Source organism: Opisthocomus hoazin, chromosome 18 (assembly GCF_030867145.1).
Source record: "Opisthocomus hoazin isolate bOpiHoa1 chromosome 18, bOpiHoa1.hap1, whole genome shotgun sequence".
NCBI classification, from domain to species: Eukaryota; Metazoa; Chordata; class Aves; order Opisthocomiformes; family Opisthocomidae; genus Opisthocomus; species Opisthocomus hoazin.
The window spans coordinates 19,370,390-19,387,259 of NC_134431.1; the positions used below are offsets into that span (position 1 = coordinate 19,370,390).

At 53.0% G+C, this 16,870-nt stretch overlaps 1 protein-coding gene across 1 annotated transcript in view; it reads right to left on the reverse strand.

The window, feature by feature from the left end:
* Window positions 1–1,719: 1,719 nt before the first annotated feature.
* CTNNBL1 (catenin beta like 1) overlaps window positions 1,720–16,870 on the reverse strand; it is a 56,285-nt gene continuing 41,134 nt past the window's right edge. Inside the window, exons 12-16 of the mRNA XM_075438497.1 lie at window positions 15,452–15,549; window positions 14,265–14,345; window positions 7,940–8,077; window positions 7,276–7,348; window positions 1,720–1,968 (exon numbers count right to left, since the gene is read on the reverse strand). Coding sequence (XP_075294612.1) covers window positions 1,880–1,968; window positions 7,276–7,348; window positions 7,940–8,077; window positions 14,265–14,345; window positions 15,452–15,549 — 479 coding nt within the window. The 3' untranslated portion in view covers window positions 1,720–1,879. The remainder of the gene's footprint in view (window positions 1,969–7,275; window positions 7,349–7,939; window positions 8,078–14,264; window positions 14,346–15,451; window positions 15,550–16,870) is intronic.

The window sequence follows — 16,870 nt, forward strand, 5'->3', positions numbered from 1 at the left end:
GAGCAGAAATGTACTCCCCGAAAGCCAGACGCCAGCTGAAGCCGCAACACGGGAGCGGGGTTTTCGCTCCTGCCAGGCGCCGCTGGAGGCTTCCCCATCCGGAAGGAGCCGACTCGGAGCAGCGACCGCGCCCCGCACACCCGCACCACGTCGCTGACCGCGCACTGATCGCACGCACCGGCAGCAAACCCAGTGAAAGCCGGTGACAGATGGTACACTTGGATCTAAAAAACTTCCTTGTACTCCAGCCATCTAGAGCACCATTTTTGAGAACCTCCCTGCCCTTTTCCCCCCCAGACAAGTGGCCCCTACTTTTCAGTCGTAGCTGTTTCACAGAGTTCCCCTTCTGCCCTGCCTCTGACCCCCTTCCTCCCACCCCCTCCCTTTCTCCTCGGCTTTTCATGTTCAAGGGCGAGACAGGGGACCAGAGATCACCTTCCGGGGGGAACCAGAGACCAGCTTTGACCACAAATCCACTGTCCGCGGTGTGGAAAGGGAACAGTTCCCAGACTCCAGTAAAAAACTAACCATGTCTGAAAGAAAGGAAAAAACCTCTTTAAGGAAAATAGAAGAAATGAGGAATTCAAACAAGTTCTGCACCAAAAAAGTATTTTTGCAGCTTTTTGTGGCTGCTGAAACCACGGCTTCCATGTTGATCCCCGGAATAACAGCGTTTGATAGCACCCAGGCCAGCAGTGCCCACGCAGCCATGACTGAAGGAAGCCTTTAAGCTTCCCTGACAATGCATTTTTCTTGGAGATAAAAAATGAATGCTGCCAGCATGCAAATCTCTCTAAATTAGGCAAGGCCCAGCTTGCTGGAGCTGCGATGTTTTGTGATGACAGTCATTAACGTTAGCAGAAGAAAAGAGGATGCGGGGAAAATATTCTCAGCTACTTCTTGTCCCAGCTGCGAGGCACTGCGCGGGGAAGCGGAGGGGTTTGGCACGCTGACACCTGAAATCACACTGCAAGTGCAGAAGGGTAACCGAAAAATGAGCTCCACGGCAATCAGCGAGCCGGTCAGAGGCAAATCCCTCGGTCTCTCCGCAGCTCCCACAGCGCTCCGGCAAAGGGCTGCGGGAGTGGGGTTTTCCCTCCTCTGCTGGGGAGCTCATTGCTGCTATAAAAAGCCAGACTCCCAGCTCGAGAACCGGAATACTGATTTTCTACAGAACAGGCACAACCAAGACCTAAAGCCAACTGCGGAAGGACGTCAGTGGAATTTGGGCATTTCACTGGTTACTTACCTTCCGACCCTCGGCTGTGAGTGCAGCCCGGACGCTCACCCCGACAGCCCCTTCGGCAGGGCCGGCGGCTGCCTGGGCTGTGCCAGATCCTGCCGTTCCTCCCCACTCACCTCTGGGAGGATTTGGCAGTGATGGCCGACGCGGTTGATTCCTGGTTTCCCTCTGCCACGGCACAGCGGAACTGGACACATACCAACGCCTCGGCCTCCCCAGCTCACGGCAGCACAGGGGGCTGCACAATTTCATTAACGTGTCGGGCTGGAACAACTCGCAAACAACGTCTGGAACTGTCTCGGCTTCCTCCTTGCCCTCCCTCTAACGCCTGCACTGTTGTACTGCTCCTCACTGATCACTGCAGCTTGACCTGGGGGGGTGAAGGAAAAACCTCGAGCTGCCCTGCTGCAAGGTGCGCAGCGGCAGCCCCACGCACAGCGGACTGCGCCAATAACAAACAAGGAACTAAAAAAAAAAAAAGCAAACTATCTTTAATATCTCCAAAATCGCATGTAGAAGCAGTTTCATAGAAACATCACTTTCATCGTGCAGTCAGGGCTGGAGGAGGGCAGCAGCAGGAGGGAGAACCAGACGCCCCGTCCTCGTGGGCAGACACGGAATTTCGCCCCCGAGTCCTCAGAAATTCTCCAGCAGATCCAGGATCCGCTTCTGCTCGCTCTCCCGAAACTCCTGGTTCTTCCCATCCCCGATGTTCTCCGCGTACTCTGTGGGGGAGAAGGCAGACAGACACCAGCCTTTGAGTGAGACACTAATGAACGACAGGCAATTTCTCTCGCAGACACCGCCGCAGAATCTAAATCTACATCAACGCAAAGAACTGAATGGGAATTTATGCAAGGAGCACTGATGGATTCTCTCCCATCCCCAGGGTTAAAGCTTTGCATAACAACCATCCTCTGACCCGCCAGCAGACGCTGTTGTAGTGAACAGACCGCAGCAGGGACACCCTGCTCCGGTCACCACGCAGCTCAGCCAGACACCAGCACCGCGGCAGGACCCATTCCCCGGCTCTGACCGTCTCCAGGCGCGACGGTCCGGGCGCTGTCCCAGCGGAGCGGCCCACTGGCAGCTGTGGGACTGGACAGCCGTACCGCCGGCCTCCCTCAGCCCAAGCAATTCAAAACCGTCCTGGACAACAGCGGCCTGTCAGGTCCCTTTGCACGCCGAGTATCGCCAGGGAAGGTCAGGCAGGGGCTGCTACACACCCCCAGCCCTGGCTTGACCTGCCTGTCGTCCAAGCATCCCGAACGAGGGCTTTTGTCAAGCAGAGACCAACTCCCCAACCCACAAATGCTTTTAACCCATACAGAAGTAAACACACCAGTTCAGATTTGACGACGAAAGCAACTCCTTGTCCTCAGGCAGAGGACACCAGACCCTGACCAAGGTCTTGCCCACCCACGGCCAAAGACCACAGAACCAGACGCCTGCTCTGCGGCTCTCCTTCCTGCCGTTCATTTAAAGCTGGCGGCTCTCATCCCCTGCCAGCTCCCTCCTCCTGCCCCCAGAACCTGCATATTCAAAGACGATTTAAAGAGAAAAAATGAAAAGCAGGTTTTGAGCTGTGAAAGCAAGGAGCTGAACAAATCTTGGTAAATCAGGAGCAGGCTGCCTGGTTAGAGAGTGTTTTCCAGCCTCCGCCTCCTCGCATTCTTTGCCTTCTTCCTAAACAAACAGAGCAGCCTGTATTCAGCATCTGAATGGTAAGTTGCTGCAGAAAGTTTGCTTTAATATTTATACGTTCAGTACTGCTACATGCTTCTGAGCTCCATCAAAGCCTTTATTATAAGAGCACTGAAAAGAGTGAGGACGGGGAGAAGTTAGCTGCTGCGGGAGCCTTCCCTCCCGCGTGCACTCTCTCTCCACGTACCAGCAGCAGAGTTCTTTGCCAGGGCCTCTGGGAGAAATCCTCTTAATATTTATAAACGGCTACAGTACCTGTAACACGAGCAGGTGGGTAAGGCTGAGGTCTGCTGCACGTGAACCCGACCTCCTCGCTGTCCCGGCGCAGGGGGACCAGCACAGGGAGCTCTTCCCTCAGCTGGAGCAGAAACTCGCCACCGCACTCGAGGCAGAGAGCAGCAAGCTGTGTGTCTCCCGGCCGGAGACCACCCCGCCGCGGCACAGACGGGGTCACCGTCCCGGCAGAGCGCGCCGGCCATGGCCAGCGTCCAGCGCGGGCTCTCCTGTCCCCTTCGGGCAGCGCCAGAGCGGGGAGCTCCCGGGGGAGCGGGCTCCGTTCCCTGCTCTGGCAGAGCGAGTGCCCCTGGAACAGACGCTGGCACTGCCACTGCCCGTGTTTGCTGCAGCCCGAGGGCACCGCTGCTGGGCTGCGTTTGGCTGGGACGGAGTCACTTTTCTCCCCAGCGCGGGGCGATGCTGCGGATTTGTGCTGAAAGCAGCGCTGCTAATGCAGAGGTGTTTCCGTTCTCGCTGAGCAGCGCTTGCCCGGCGTCAAGGCCTCTCCTGCTCCTCACCCCACCAGCGAGCGGGCTGGGGTCACCGCTGCCACTGCCTCCCGACAGCCCCGGGACGGACGGACGGACGCGGCCTCCGAGCCTGGCCCGGCTGCGGGCAGAGCTCTGCGCTCACAGCATCCGTGCTGCGGGCAGCGGGCGCGTGGCCCAGCTCCGGCTCCAGCTTTAAGGACGGCCAGAGCACTCCAACACGCGACTCGAGCAGGGAAACTGCCGAGCGCCACTACTGACGCTGCCCTTCTATTGTCCCAGCGAGATCACTCAGACAGAAGCAAGCCCCAAATTCCTCTAATCTTGTCCAAAAGCTCAGCATCTTTCCTTCTAAATATCTGGGCTTCGTAAGATTAAAATCCCGGTGACTCCTAAGGCAGACTGTTTACTGGGTTACCAACAGTTGCTAATGCTAATTGGAACAGACCAGACAAAACCCCCAGAATCAAGCTTAAAAAACCCAAATCTCCCACCAAGGTTTTATGTATTTACTTTTTTATTTAAAATTCCAGCACTTCAATGAGACAGAAAAAAAATGAAATGTAAGCTCCCCCTGCCAACAGTTAAACAGAGCTTACACACTGCTGTAGCGACACAAAGGGAAGGGACCCAAGATTGGTTTCTGCTTCATTAGACAAAATACAATGGTTACAGAACAGTAAAAATCAATGGGGAAATATTGAAGCTTGTAATGGATATTGGAAGCTATAAAGCCTGCACATACTGAGGGACCAGAGGCCAGATTTCGCACAGTCCTCGTAACATCGCTGCCTTTTCTTTTTGATTACCCATGCTAACGGGCCTGGTCTGCAGCACCCAACAGGCATTCCACCTTCCCGGCTCCGCGGTGCGCTCGCCACCCTCGCTGAAAGCAGCCGCCCAACCAGGCAGCCCCTGCCTGGGGAGGGACCCCCGCTCCCGCACGGCTCCGCGGAGAGCGGCTCCCTGCCCAGCGAGCGGCTCCAAGGCTGGTGGCTCTGCCTCAGCAGGGAACGCGTGCCCTCCCCTGCCAGGGCTCCGTACCGCTGCTCAGAGGCCTGGGCCTCCCTCCCTTCGCAGCCAGAGAGAGGAGACCAAGAACTGCCCCAAGGCACAGACACCACCGCTGCCACGAAGACCGCCTCCACCCCAGAGATATCCCCCCGGCCAAGGCACGCACCGTCCAGTCGTTCTCTTCCAAAGGATAAACTAACTGTCCCGTTGCAAGTCATGCTTGATCTTCAAGGAAAAGGAACTGTGGGAGGACTGGTCAGCCTGCAGAAATGCATTTAATGAGCCTCCAGCTATTCTCTGCCCACTCCTCCCCCTCGAAAGCCCTACCGTAAGAAAATAGTCTTGCTTCCTCGCTTGCATCATAAGCAACTCTGAGCAACCCCAAGGGATCCATCAGCTGTCAGGTTGCCAGAGAAACATGGAGAATATGTAGGCCATAAAAATCAAACTAAAAACCAAGCACCTAATTAGTATGCAAAAATAGAAAATAAAAACTGAACAAGAGCAAAACACGCAACGAAAAGCAAAAATAAACCAACCCTCATCCGACCTGAGAGCAAGCTGGAAAGTGGCCTGGAAACGTTTCTGCCAAGCTCAGGCTCCCGACCTCTCAGCCGTTTGGGACAGAGCCCCACAGCTCAGACGCTGACTGCAGCCTGGCCGTGCCCGCCGGCCGCCCGCCCCGGGAGGCACGCTGCCAGGGGCCCAGCCAGAGCCGCTACGGCAGCAGCCAGCTGCGAGCCGCAAACCAGCTCCTCCGGAGACGCAGGTGCTTGGCCAGTGTCACCTCTGCCAAGAGGCGGTGAGCCTACACTGACCGCGTGTGGGGACACCGGTGCGCAGCCACTGAGAAGCTTCGCTGTCACCAGCACAGACAGCGGGTCAGCTCGGGGCTGCTCCTGCCTGGCAGCAACCTGCTGCCCCCACTGCAGTATCTGACAAGGGCCCACCAACAAGTTTATTTCTAAGGTCATTGACAACTGAGGTGGCATCAGTCCCTAAAACTGGCAAGCACAGAGCTGGGGAGAGCAGAAGACAGAGCCCCAGACGCTGCGTGCACCCCCTGTGCTACCCAGGCTCCTCGCGCGGAGAAGGCTGAGAGCACCCACCCCGCGGCACAGCCTGCAGCCTGCGAGACACGCCAAAACCGCGGGAGAAGTTTCACAATGCCAGTCGCTGTTTGTGAAAGAATAAATCAGATGAAATTTTAATGCAGCTGCCCTCCAACTCAGCTTCGTATGCAAACCAACAAACCAAAGACACGGACGCGAGGCGTGCAAACACAGCGAGACGTGCAGACGAATCCCTCGGGCACCTGTGGCCCAGGGTCGAGTGTGGGAATCTGAAAGCGGACGTGAGCCATGCCCTGTGTTGGAAATGGACAGCGTGGAGGCAGGAACTGTCAAGTATCACAATTAAAAGCAGAAAAGACATCCTGTCCAGTCTCCCCTGTTCAGCAGAAGGCATTAACTTGCATTTGCTGGCACAGGACAAGGGCCAGAGATTGCCTATAGCTGCAGGGAATCTCACACCGTCAGAAAATCACTTTTAATTTTGTCATACCAGCCACCATTCTGATCCTCCTCTTTCCTGCCTATGGGAAGGGAGAAAAACGAGAGGATCTGCAAGAAAAAAAGCTGCCTGTTCCTGCCAGTACTGGGGGGGGGGGCACGAAGAAAAGGCGAGGAGAACGTCACTGGTATTCCCAAAGACAGCAGAGACATCAACACAACACCACCCACAGCCCAGCACCCCGGCGATGCTGGCAGCCTCCCCTCTCTCCCCACCCCTCGCCGAAGCCACACGGCCCCCTGGGAGCAGACACGGCCGCACAACAACCGAAGCCCCTCAGGGGCAGCAGATCTCCAGCGCTCTGGCCAAGCCTCGCAGCTCGCAGGGGCTGTGCGGAGGGTCCTGGTCCTGCCCTCTTCCTCCGCAGCTCAACTGGCTGCTTCTGCTGAAGGACAGCAGGCCACAGACGAGAGCCACAGCTCAAATAAGCACGACTCTAATTCAACATAGGCATTAAAAATAACAAGCAGTACTTTAAAATCGGGATTGCAAATCACAACAGCTACATTTCAAAGCTACAGAGGATACTTTAATGCTATAATCCATATTAATCTGACACTAAGAACAAGACAAATACACCACGGATACTAATATGGTGCAGATGGTAAAGTGCAGGGCCATGTTAATGAAAGATGAGACTCCACCATCCTTCCCTCTAGCATGCATATACACTTCCCTTAAATATTTACTCTAGCATTAATGTCAGCAGCAAGTTCCAGCCAGTCTGCAGCTGATGGCAGCATGAAGCGGTGTGCTGTTCCAGGACAGCACACACCAGCACGTGTCCTAACTCCAAGGTAAAGCATGTTTTATCAGGGTGATTCCAGCCCTGCCTGGATCCCACAACACTACTCAACTGCTGCTTGAAACACGCTCCTGAAATCAAGGAGAACTACATGTGAAGGCTCATCCTACAACGGGGGGACCAAGCTGTCCCTAGCACAGATGAGACACGTGCATGGGAATATCTCAACTCACCCTTTAGGATGTGTCGAACAATTTTAATGGAGCTGCCTCTCATGTTCAGAATCTGATGGACTCTCTGACGAATCTGATGGGGGACAGGAAAGAAAGTAATCTTCAATAGAACACCAAACCATGCGCAACCCCACTTTTTCCCACTTTGAAGGAAGAGCAGAACCCGACTCTGCCTGGCTAGTTCAGAGTCCCAGAGCCCCTGCTCAGGAACACTCAGGAAGGCACGTGGCACAGGTTCACCTTAACCACATCCCATATTCACAAACCCCCATCTATTCACACCAGCAGAGATGCAGTATTTCGCATGGATCGAGAAAAGTCACTGGGTATGGCCTGTGCCTCTGTGAGACCTTCTGAGAGAATGTCCCCTTCCACCACACCCTCAGCAGCGGCATGAATGGGTCCTTTCCATTTCAGACTGTGACCTTGCTCATGGCAGGCTGCATGACCTCAGTGACAACGATCAGCTTCTGTACCCACTAATGCCCACCTAACTGCTACGACTTGATGAAGCTGTATGGACACAAGTGCAATAAGCAGGAGGTTTCCCCCCAAAAAAAGAATTGAAGAGCTTGTTCCATGAGGCGGTATTTGCAAGGATTTAGTCTTGTTTGTATCATGGACGGGAACACAGGTGATCTGCCAACCTCGTATACAGCTTTACCTGGGGAACATTGGCATTACAGATCTCTGCCATGATGTAACAAATGAGCTGCAGAACAAAGAGTCCAGCGTCCAGGCGACGGAGATAGAATTCGTCCTCCATGTCATCGTCTATTATCTCTCCCCGACGCACCATGTCCTGTACAGCAACACAAAGAAAAGCTGCGATGACCTGGCTCGTGGAGTACTTCCCGTTAGCAGTGCCAAAACGCTGGTGATCTTTGTGGTTTCTTAAGAAACGTTTTGTTCCCCAAAACATTAACATCCATATATTTCTCACCAAAGAAGTACTTGTAATAACTAATTTAAATTCACAAAACATTTCATTCAGTTTTGAACAAGGTTTTGACTTTGCTGGTTGTGAACTGTGTCCATCTGCAAACTGAAATTTTAATTCAAACATACAAATTACATTTCTAAATTGAGTGGTTAGAGACTGTGAATATGTAACAAACCAGTGTATCTATTATTTATAAGTTCTTTGTCAAAATGGAACAAAAAACCTGCTCTTTTACTGGCCATTTGAGGGTGCTGTTAAGCAGTGCAGAACATGACTCCAGATGACTCAAAGGCCTATCAGGCTTCCAATTTCATTACTGACTGACAAATAAGAAAACGGGTCCAAAAATTCTGCCCAAGCACACCTTCACCATGCCCAGCCTCGCTCTTCCAGCTTCCTTTGTCAGGGACAGCGGCGGGGCCAAACCCCAGCCGGGGTCTGTCAGCAGAAGACCACTGGCTTCTGCAGGAACACCGACGGTTCGCTCTTCCTCGGCCCATACGGCGTTCCACTAGTGAGACCTGCCCGAACGGAGGCCAAGGGCAGAAGGCAGGAGCCAACCCATTCGTCTTGCTCAGACCAAGCCTCTCCTTGCACACCCTGGCAGAAGCAGTGCGGCAACGAGCTCCGAGCAGCTTTCCCCCGAGAAAGGCTGGCCACGTCCATCAGCTGAGCCTGCCGTCCCTTGCCATGGAGACCGACAGGCCAAAATAACTGATGTCACGGGTGACCTTTTGCATTTTGGGGTTTGTTTTTCGGTTTTGTTCTTAAATAAAGGAAGCAGCTTGTCAGACACTGCTAGCTCACTGCAGCTTGTGTGATTTATTATGCAGCCGGCTGGCAGGTGGGCACACGCCGGCGGAGCAATATTTTCTCATTAGAGCCATCACCAGCGAGAGCACTGAACCTCTAACGCTCAACAAGAAGCGCTTCCTTGGGGTGCACACGCTCCAGGCAAACACACGCAAGGTCACCAGCTCCAAAGCTGATGCAGGCTCCCAAATTCTCCTGTTATGTCAAGCCAAGTCCTCGCTTCTCGTTGTAGATCAAGTCCCTTTGGCACCAGAAGGAACATGAACCCTGCGCACCTCTCACTGGAGAGAGTGCAATGGATGCTCACCGTACAGAAATCTGATTTAGTGACTTTGAAGTGCAGGTGTTTGCCACTGCCTATCAAAAGTGCGAGAGGAAAGCACAGGTAGTGAAATACTTTTCCTTTCCCCCTAGAAATCTAGCTTACCAGTGAAAAATCAAGTGAAGTTAAAAAAACGATGCCTAGTTACCGATGCCACGAGGTCAACCGCTTTGGCTGCACTCCAGCACGCGTTAGCATGAGGTCCTGCAGACTCCGGTGCTTGCACAACCAAGGTACTCCAGGTTCTCAAAACCACGAGCGCAGGCATGACTGGGCAAAGCTTGCATGCAGGCTCTTGCCAGTGAAAATCAAAATCCAATTTTGTGCAAGGAGTGACTTTCCTCACCCTACATCCGTGCCAAATTGCCTGACTCTGATCCAGTCTGGTCTCTAAAGCTAAACAGTGCTGAGCCTGGCTCGTAAGACATTGCAGTAGTGACAAACCTCCCAACACCCCATTCCAGAAGGTGACAAGGCGCTCAAACCACCGCTCACCCTCCTCACTGCACACAGGCTTACTGGCTGCTCTTCTCAGCAGCGCTAAATTCCTGAACAGAAAAAACATCAACAGGCCAGGACTTTGAACCTCCAGAGCAGGAAACAAAGACCATGTCTGCTCTGTATTCTGCTCCAAGCACGGCGATCACAGGAGCTGAATCCAGGCAACTGCTGTCTTGATTACACAGAGAAGGCAGCAGTTACAACAGCCTCTCTCGGCAGAGCAGCAAGATTATTTTCTGCCAGTAAATTAAGCAGATATGAATTAGAAGACGAGTACAGTTTTAAGGTGCCTTTTAGCAGTCTCTTTCTTTTAAAAACCACCACCACCCTCTAAACGCTAATCTGCCTCCCAGTACAGTACCAGATAGCCACCTTCCCACTTCGTCTCTCTCTCAAAGCTGTCAAGTCACTAACCTCCAAATGAGCACTCAGATGCCATTCCTAATCTGCCAGCAATATGTACTGAGATGCCCCTTGCTGATGGGAGAAGACAGCAATAAGATGGGCTTCTGTGAAGCTAAAATGAGCTTTTCTCACACTAATGAGGCAGGACTGACAGGCCTCCAGGTGTCAAGAAGATACTTGATACCTAAAGATACAATGGATCTGCCAATGCTACACAAAAGATGACATCTGCTCCACGTAGTCACCGGACGAGGGCCCAAAAGATCCCTGCATCCTCCTCCCCCCCCACCTACCATCCACCGTCCCCAGCACGCAGCGCAAGGCTGGGCAGAGCAGCAGGGATGGGCGCCAGTCGAGAACGAACACCCCAGCCAGCATCCTGGCTTTACTTCCTCGCTGGCTGGGACAGCGAGGCCGCTCCAGGTCATCAGAGATGAGAAGGGTCCCAACGGCCATGCACAAAAACAACTCTCGTAACTTGTCTCCTACACCAAGCACAGATTCTCTCCCCTTACTACTTGCTGTCTGTATGACTGGGGAGAGGCAAGCGATGCAAGCCATGCTCAGGAGGTGCTTTCAGACCACTGGGAGAGAGCTAAACTCCAGGTCATCGCTAAGCCCTTGGTCAAAAAGGACATGCAGGAGACAGGGACCGACACTGGCAACAGGAGAGGAGCAAGCAGAAGCCTCGGGTGAAGTCAGCCCATCACGACAAGGACGGCCCAGGACCATCTGCTTCCAGCTCACAGCTGCGATGATTTCCCCAGGAGCCCCTTTCACGTGCAGAGGCTGCAGACAACACGGCCTCTTCAGCAGGCTGACCACTGCTCTCCTCGAAACACAGAACGCTTGGGACGGAGCCCCGGTCAGGTCATGGACTCTCCTGCAGCCAGGACAGCAGGCAGACGTCCAGGTCACACCAAGGTGACCAAGCAGCTCTCAGAAGCATACAAGGAACCATGAGAGCCCTCTGGCATGGGAATGCCTTTCTTCATTTCTGCCTAACAAGCAGAAACAACGCTTGAATTTCTGCAGATTGAGCCACCAATCTGCAAGAGACAAAAAGATCCATGTTCTCTTCACTGGCACCAGCGCAGCTCCTGCCAGGACGCTACGTCCTGCCCTTGGTGCAACTCCAGGCAGCTCGCTCTTCCTAAACTGAACTGAAATGCTGGGCTAACACAAACTCCTATTTCAGCTGTCCCAATCTGCGGACGCTGCTCCCCTGCTAGGAGTTCCACCTCTCCCTTTCAAGGATGGAATGACTTAACTGTAGCACAATTAGCATGTAATTTGTAAGTCATTATAGCACAAAGTGTCTGGTGAGAATATTTTATCAAATAAACCTGCTGAGCATAATTTTCTGTGGAACTCTAAAAATATTAAACCATCTCCTGTCTTTTCCTACCGTCTTTAGAGATCACTAAGTCTATTTCTGCCACCTGTAATTATACCTCATTTTAGAGGGAGTTAAGAGCCACAGGATTTTGCACCATTTCCTACAGAAAGAAACAAGGAATTTGAGAGGGGGACAAGATCTTTTCCAGGTTTCCTTAACTAAAAACTCTGAGAGAAGTGCTACTACAGGTCTTAGAGACAAATGCTCACATGGACTTTGCTCCTGGGTTTCACACTGGCAGTTAAGGTAATCACTAAGTTACCACCTCTAATCACTCCTGAAGAGATTTCACAGCAGCAAACAAGTGGGTAACACTGAGAAGGGGCTCAGTGGACCTCATCCTGTTTCATTGTCTGGATTAAGGGTGCAGTTTCCTGACAACCGTTCCTCCTCAGAAACAGCTGGCTTCAGAAATTCCTCCCCTCCCTTCTACCCTCACCTTCCACACCTTCACTGCCACAGGCTGAAGAGCTGGGCTATAACCTGGATCACCAAAATAAGCCAAGCTAAAAGAAAACAAAAGGAAGAGAACTGCAAGAGCAGGAGCTGCTTCTGCCAGCTGCACGACTAAAGATAAAACATCGGGTACGACACACTCAGTCATTCCTCGTATAATCAGGTTTTCACTTCTTGTAATGCAAGGCTTACAGCAAGATACTCTGTCCATCAGACTTGGATCTCGCTCTCACCAGTACAGGCTGAACCTGTAAAATCTCATCAGGTACCATTTTTCTTTGGGACAGGAGAAAGGTGAGGACCTGTGTACCAGATTTTTGGGGTTCTATGTCCTCCTGCAAGAGGAAGGTCAAAAACCCCCAAGTGACATAGCATGGTTTCTAAAGGACCAAGTGTTCATACCATCCACCTCATTGATTCATGCGCCACAAACAGAAACACTAAAGTGCTCCATAAATCCTGTCACAGCCAGACAATGTCACAATTTGATGGACAGAATGATGGCTTTGCCTGCTTCTGCACGGGGAAAACGCTTGAGCCACTCCAGATCTCAGGAGACCATGTCCCACTGACCATTTGAGGATGCTACAAAACAAAGCAAACGATAATTCCAGGACTGCTCCAAGCTAGGAACGAACCTCAACATCGTATTTCATCCACACTGTGCCCAGTCTATTGCACACATGAGATGTTTCTCCCAAATCCTATTGCCGGCTCCAACAGCAGTGAAGAGCAGAGATGTGTTTATTCTAGCCATTCCAGCCTACAGAGCCCTGCAGCGGGTCAAAAGCACAGCGGCCTCCTGGATACAGATGGAAAACCTGAGGTTCCTTGGTTTTTCTTCTCTTGTGCACCAGTAGACATGAATGGGTTAACACTATTAATTAAAGAGCTTCTGCAAAAGCTTCTTCACACTCAAATTCCCTTCATCCCTGCTTTGTGCTGGCTGTTTGCTACAGGTGTTGACATCTGCAGACTGCTTCAGGACCTCTTTGGGTGAAGGGCACGTACGCTCGCTCTGCATGGTGCATTTAAGGGCTCTCTTCAGCAGCTGCCGACAGACCACAAGACTTCAGCCCAAAAAATCCATTCTGTTTTTTGAGTTCTAAAACCCACACACCAACACTGAAACGTAAAGAATAAATAATTTCTTGCTCTGTTCCGAGAAGGATGAAGAGAGCGCGGAAGGACAGCAGGAAAGGGTAAAGGCTGCTTTTCTTCAGGCCACTGTTCATTGGTGAAGCTGCAGTTGTCCATATGGAGCCTGAACGCTGGCAGCAAAAGCGGCTCCATTCATCACTCAGCCCCGCGCCTTTTCGAGCAGCAGCAGCGCTGCCGAGCTCCGATGCCCTCGGAATGTTTGCCAGTGCCCGGAGAAGCGGCCTTGGCGCGGGCAGGCAGCTGTTTGTCAGAGCCTGGCGGCGGGGTGCAGCCCGTGGCACGCCGGGCTGGCCCGCGTGCGGGGACAGCGGCTGCAGTGATTACTCTCCGTCAGTGCTAATCAATCTCACAGCCTCTTCAGTGCTGATACAGATAATCTTGTGGGAAGCCGGCCAAGCTCCCTAACAGCTCTGCAAGCTGCTTCCTGACTCCAACAGCTCGTTCCCTTTCAAAAAGTCTGTTCCAGCTTCAGTTCCAAGAAAGTACTGTGTGGTACCAAGGCTCGTGTCATTCAAAACGATTCACTGCTGGTGTGCAGAGAGCACACCAGCCTTTGGCTGCAGCCTCATCTAACTAATCAAAGTAGACACTTTCCCGCAGCTGATCAGAACTCTAAAGACCAGGGTAGGAGGCCTCGCACATTATCGTGTAATTGTCTCTCTGCATTTCACTTACTCTCCATCTGCCAAACCAAGCAAGATTGCAGCCAAGTAAAAGTGAAGGCAAACTGAAGCACAGACTTAGGCCCTCCCAGTAAAATTCACTCTAAGAAAAAGCCAGAAGCACTTGCTGTAGAGAAGCTCTCCGCCCATTTTACCTGAGGTTAACTGTAAGCTGCAGAGCAGGGCCACAAGCAGCAAGCAGTAACAGCACAGGTATGAGGGCACGGCTCAGAACAGTGACCTGGCTGAGCCAGAAGTTCCGTGCAGACGACATGCCTGTGCAGAGGTACCGCAGACGGGAGCTGGCCAATCTCAAGCAATACATACATGTTTCTCTCCATCAATCTTCTTATCAGCTGCCTGCATTGCATCCAGGTACTTAAAATACAGTTCCATCAGCCTATCAACCTGCAAGGGAAGAAGAGAGAGACCTGAGCAACAAAAAAGAACAATGCAATCATCTTTAGTCCTTCATGCTACGTTGTTTTCCTCCCAGCTGCGGTCTTCCCAAAGCAGCCGGCAGCTCTGCCGCTCCCAGGAAGGAACACATTGCAGAGGGCTGGCACAAGCGGCGGTCGGACGCGCAGGCTGAGTCTGCAGGCACCTGAATGTAACCCCACACCATAACACGGTCTTGTCGGCTCCAGCTAAAAGGCAGCAGACAGACACGTGTCCCTCGTTCGCTCGCTCTCCCGTGCTGTGGTTCTCCCATTCTCCCGGGTTCTCCAGCCGGCCTTTCTGTGTCTGCTGCGTGCAGCAAAGCTTATGGGAAATGCATCAGACATGCCACGGCTCTCCTGCTCTCCTCTGAGCTGCATCAGGCAACTGAAAGCCTATCTAGCAATGGGAAATTTTCTGCAGTTGGTAGAGCAGGTTACAAAAAACACCTTGAAGACACACTAATGAGGAATACTAAGGAACCAGTATTTTCCCACTGGCAGAATTTACAAATCCCTTGGGAATTACTGGTTTGCAAAAGCTGCTGTTTCTGTTCCACAGCTGTTTGATCTATCCACCATCATGTAAATATTTTGGAAAGAATTTCCCAGAGTAAACACCACTAAAGTGACACATTGCAGCAGAGGAATGGGGACTGTTAAATGTGTACTACAGCAATTCCTCAGCGCTCTGCAGAAGAGCCTCGCTAGGAAAAGCAGCACCTTTCCACACTGCCCCGGTCCCACAGAGCCAGCACAACGTAACACCACGCGACGCGCGCTGTGCTCAGCTTCAGCAGAGACAGACAGCCCAGGGCTGAGAATCGCTACTACCACGTGCAAGAGCACCAGAGAGCGCATACGATGCGGGAGGCCAAGCACTACCGGCATTTCCAGTTCTCCAGTTTGTAGATAACAACACGAATGAGAGAACGACGGCCTGTGAGAGTGCACGTTTCTACAGGCAGGCACAATAACGGCTTTTCAGCAACCTAGCGAGCACACGCGCGCCCTGCCGTTATCGAGTCACCTCCCAGCCGGGCACCCAGCGACTGCAGACACATATTCAGCACTCACCTTCTCACTGTCGTTCTCTGTGAATTTGTTCAGTAACCGTGTCCTCTGCTGCCCTCTCAGGTTTCGCAGAAGGGAGGCCAGGATGGAACAGACATGTTCTGGAGATACAAAATGAAAATTGCATGCTGAGATCAGGAACCGGGGCTTATTTTCTCTGTAACGTGCCATTAAATTTACTACTAGCACTCCCGCGTGCAGCCATTGACAAGCGGAACCCTGGTTCCTTCCCGTTGCCAGAGCGGTGGCGAGAGCAGCGAGCAGCGTTTGCAGGGAGCACAGACAGCTCCTCGCCCACCACAGCCCAGCCAGCGAGCTCTCCTCCGGCTCTGCTGCACCACTCCTGCTACGCTGATCCCGCTTGTCCTGGTGACCTGAAGAACGGCCGTACGTAAAGCGCCAGTTCTGCTCCCGTTTGCCTCCCGCGGCTGGCACACCTGCCTCGCAGCGCGCGCTCCTGTCCGGCACCCGCCGTCACAGCTACGGCCACGGCACGGCTGCCTCCTCCCTTGGGGCTAGAAGGAATCCTGGCCGAAGCCAGCACCGTCACTCAAGTGACCCTCAGTTTGCCAAACAGGGAACGGTCACTGAGACAGGAAAGCTTGAGAGGGGAATAACTGGGCCAGTGTGCAGCGCCTGCAGAGACTTAACTGCTATTAGCTAGAGGAAAAAATCCTCAAACAAACCACTTTATTTACAGAAAACCCCGTGGACTGAATACGAATGTGCCACAACAAACCAGAAACAATCAAATAAATGTGTTCTGCAGTCTTCTCAACTGCACTTGGGGGTCACATTCTGCAGCACAAGCCCTGGAGCCAAGTGCACAAGAGCCAAGTAACCGGCCAACGCTGCACACGCACCAGAGAACATCGGTGCCAGCACCCAGCCACCGCACCCCTGCGAAAGGCGACTGACCCGCCCGCCTCGAGCCCACCACAGTGCTGGGCTCGGAGGAGCAGGACCCACCTCCGAGGACGACTTCTGCGGGAACACGCGTGTCCCTCGGCGGGGGACTGCCACGGGGGCACCGCACGGCACTGCTGCTTGCGTGCCCACACGCCTTCGGAAGCTGCTCCCGCGCACCAGCGCGATGCCCTGCCTCGCCGCAGCCAGCTCCGGCAACCGCCCCGTTCACACGGCGTCCAAAAACCAGGGCACTTCTGAGCGGGGCCTTGAGCTTTTCGCTCCCGAGTGCCAGAGAGCAACGTGACCTTCTCCAAACACACGCTTTCTCACATAGGGTGTCCTGCGCTTCTTTAACCACTAACATTTGGCTGTACGGGGCTTCAGTGAAGTACAAAAGCAAGCGCCTCTCTGCGTCCTCGCGTCTTCGGGAGGATCCACCAGCTTTATGTGCAATTTATACACAATATACCTATAAAATCATACTGGGTTTGAAACATTTCGAGTCAAGCTCTC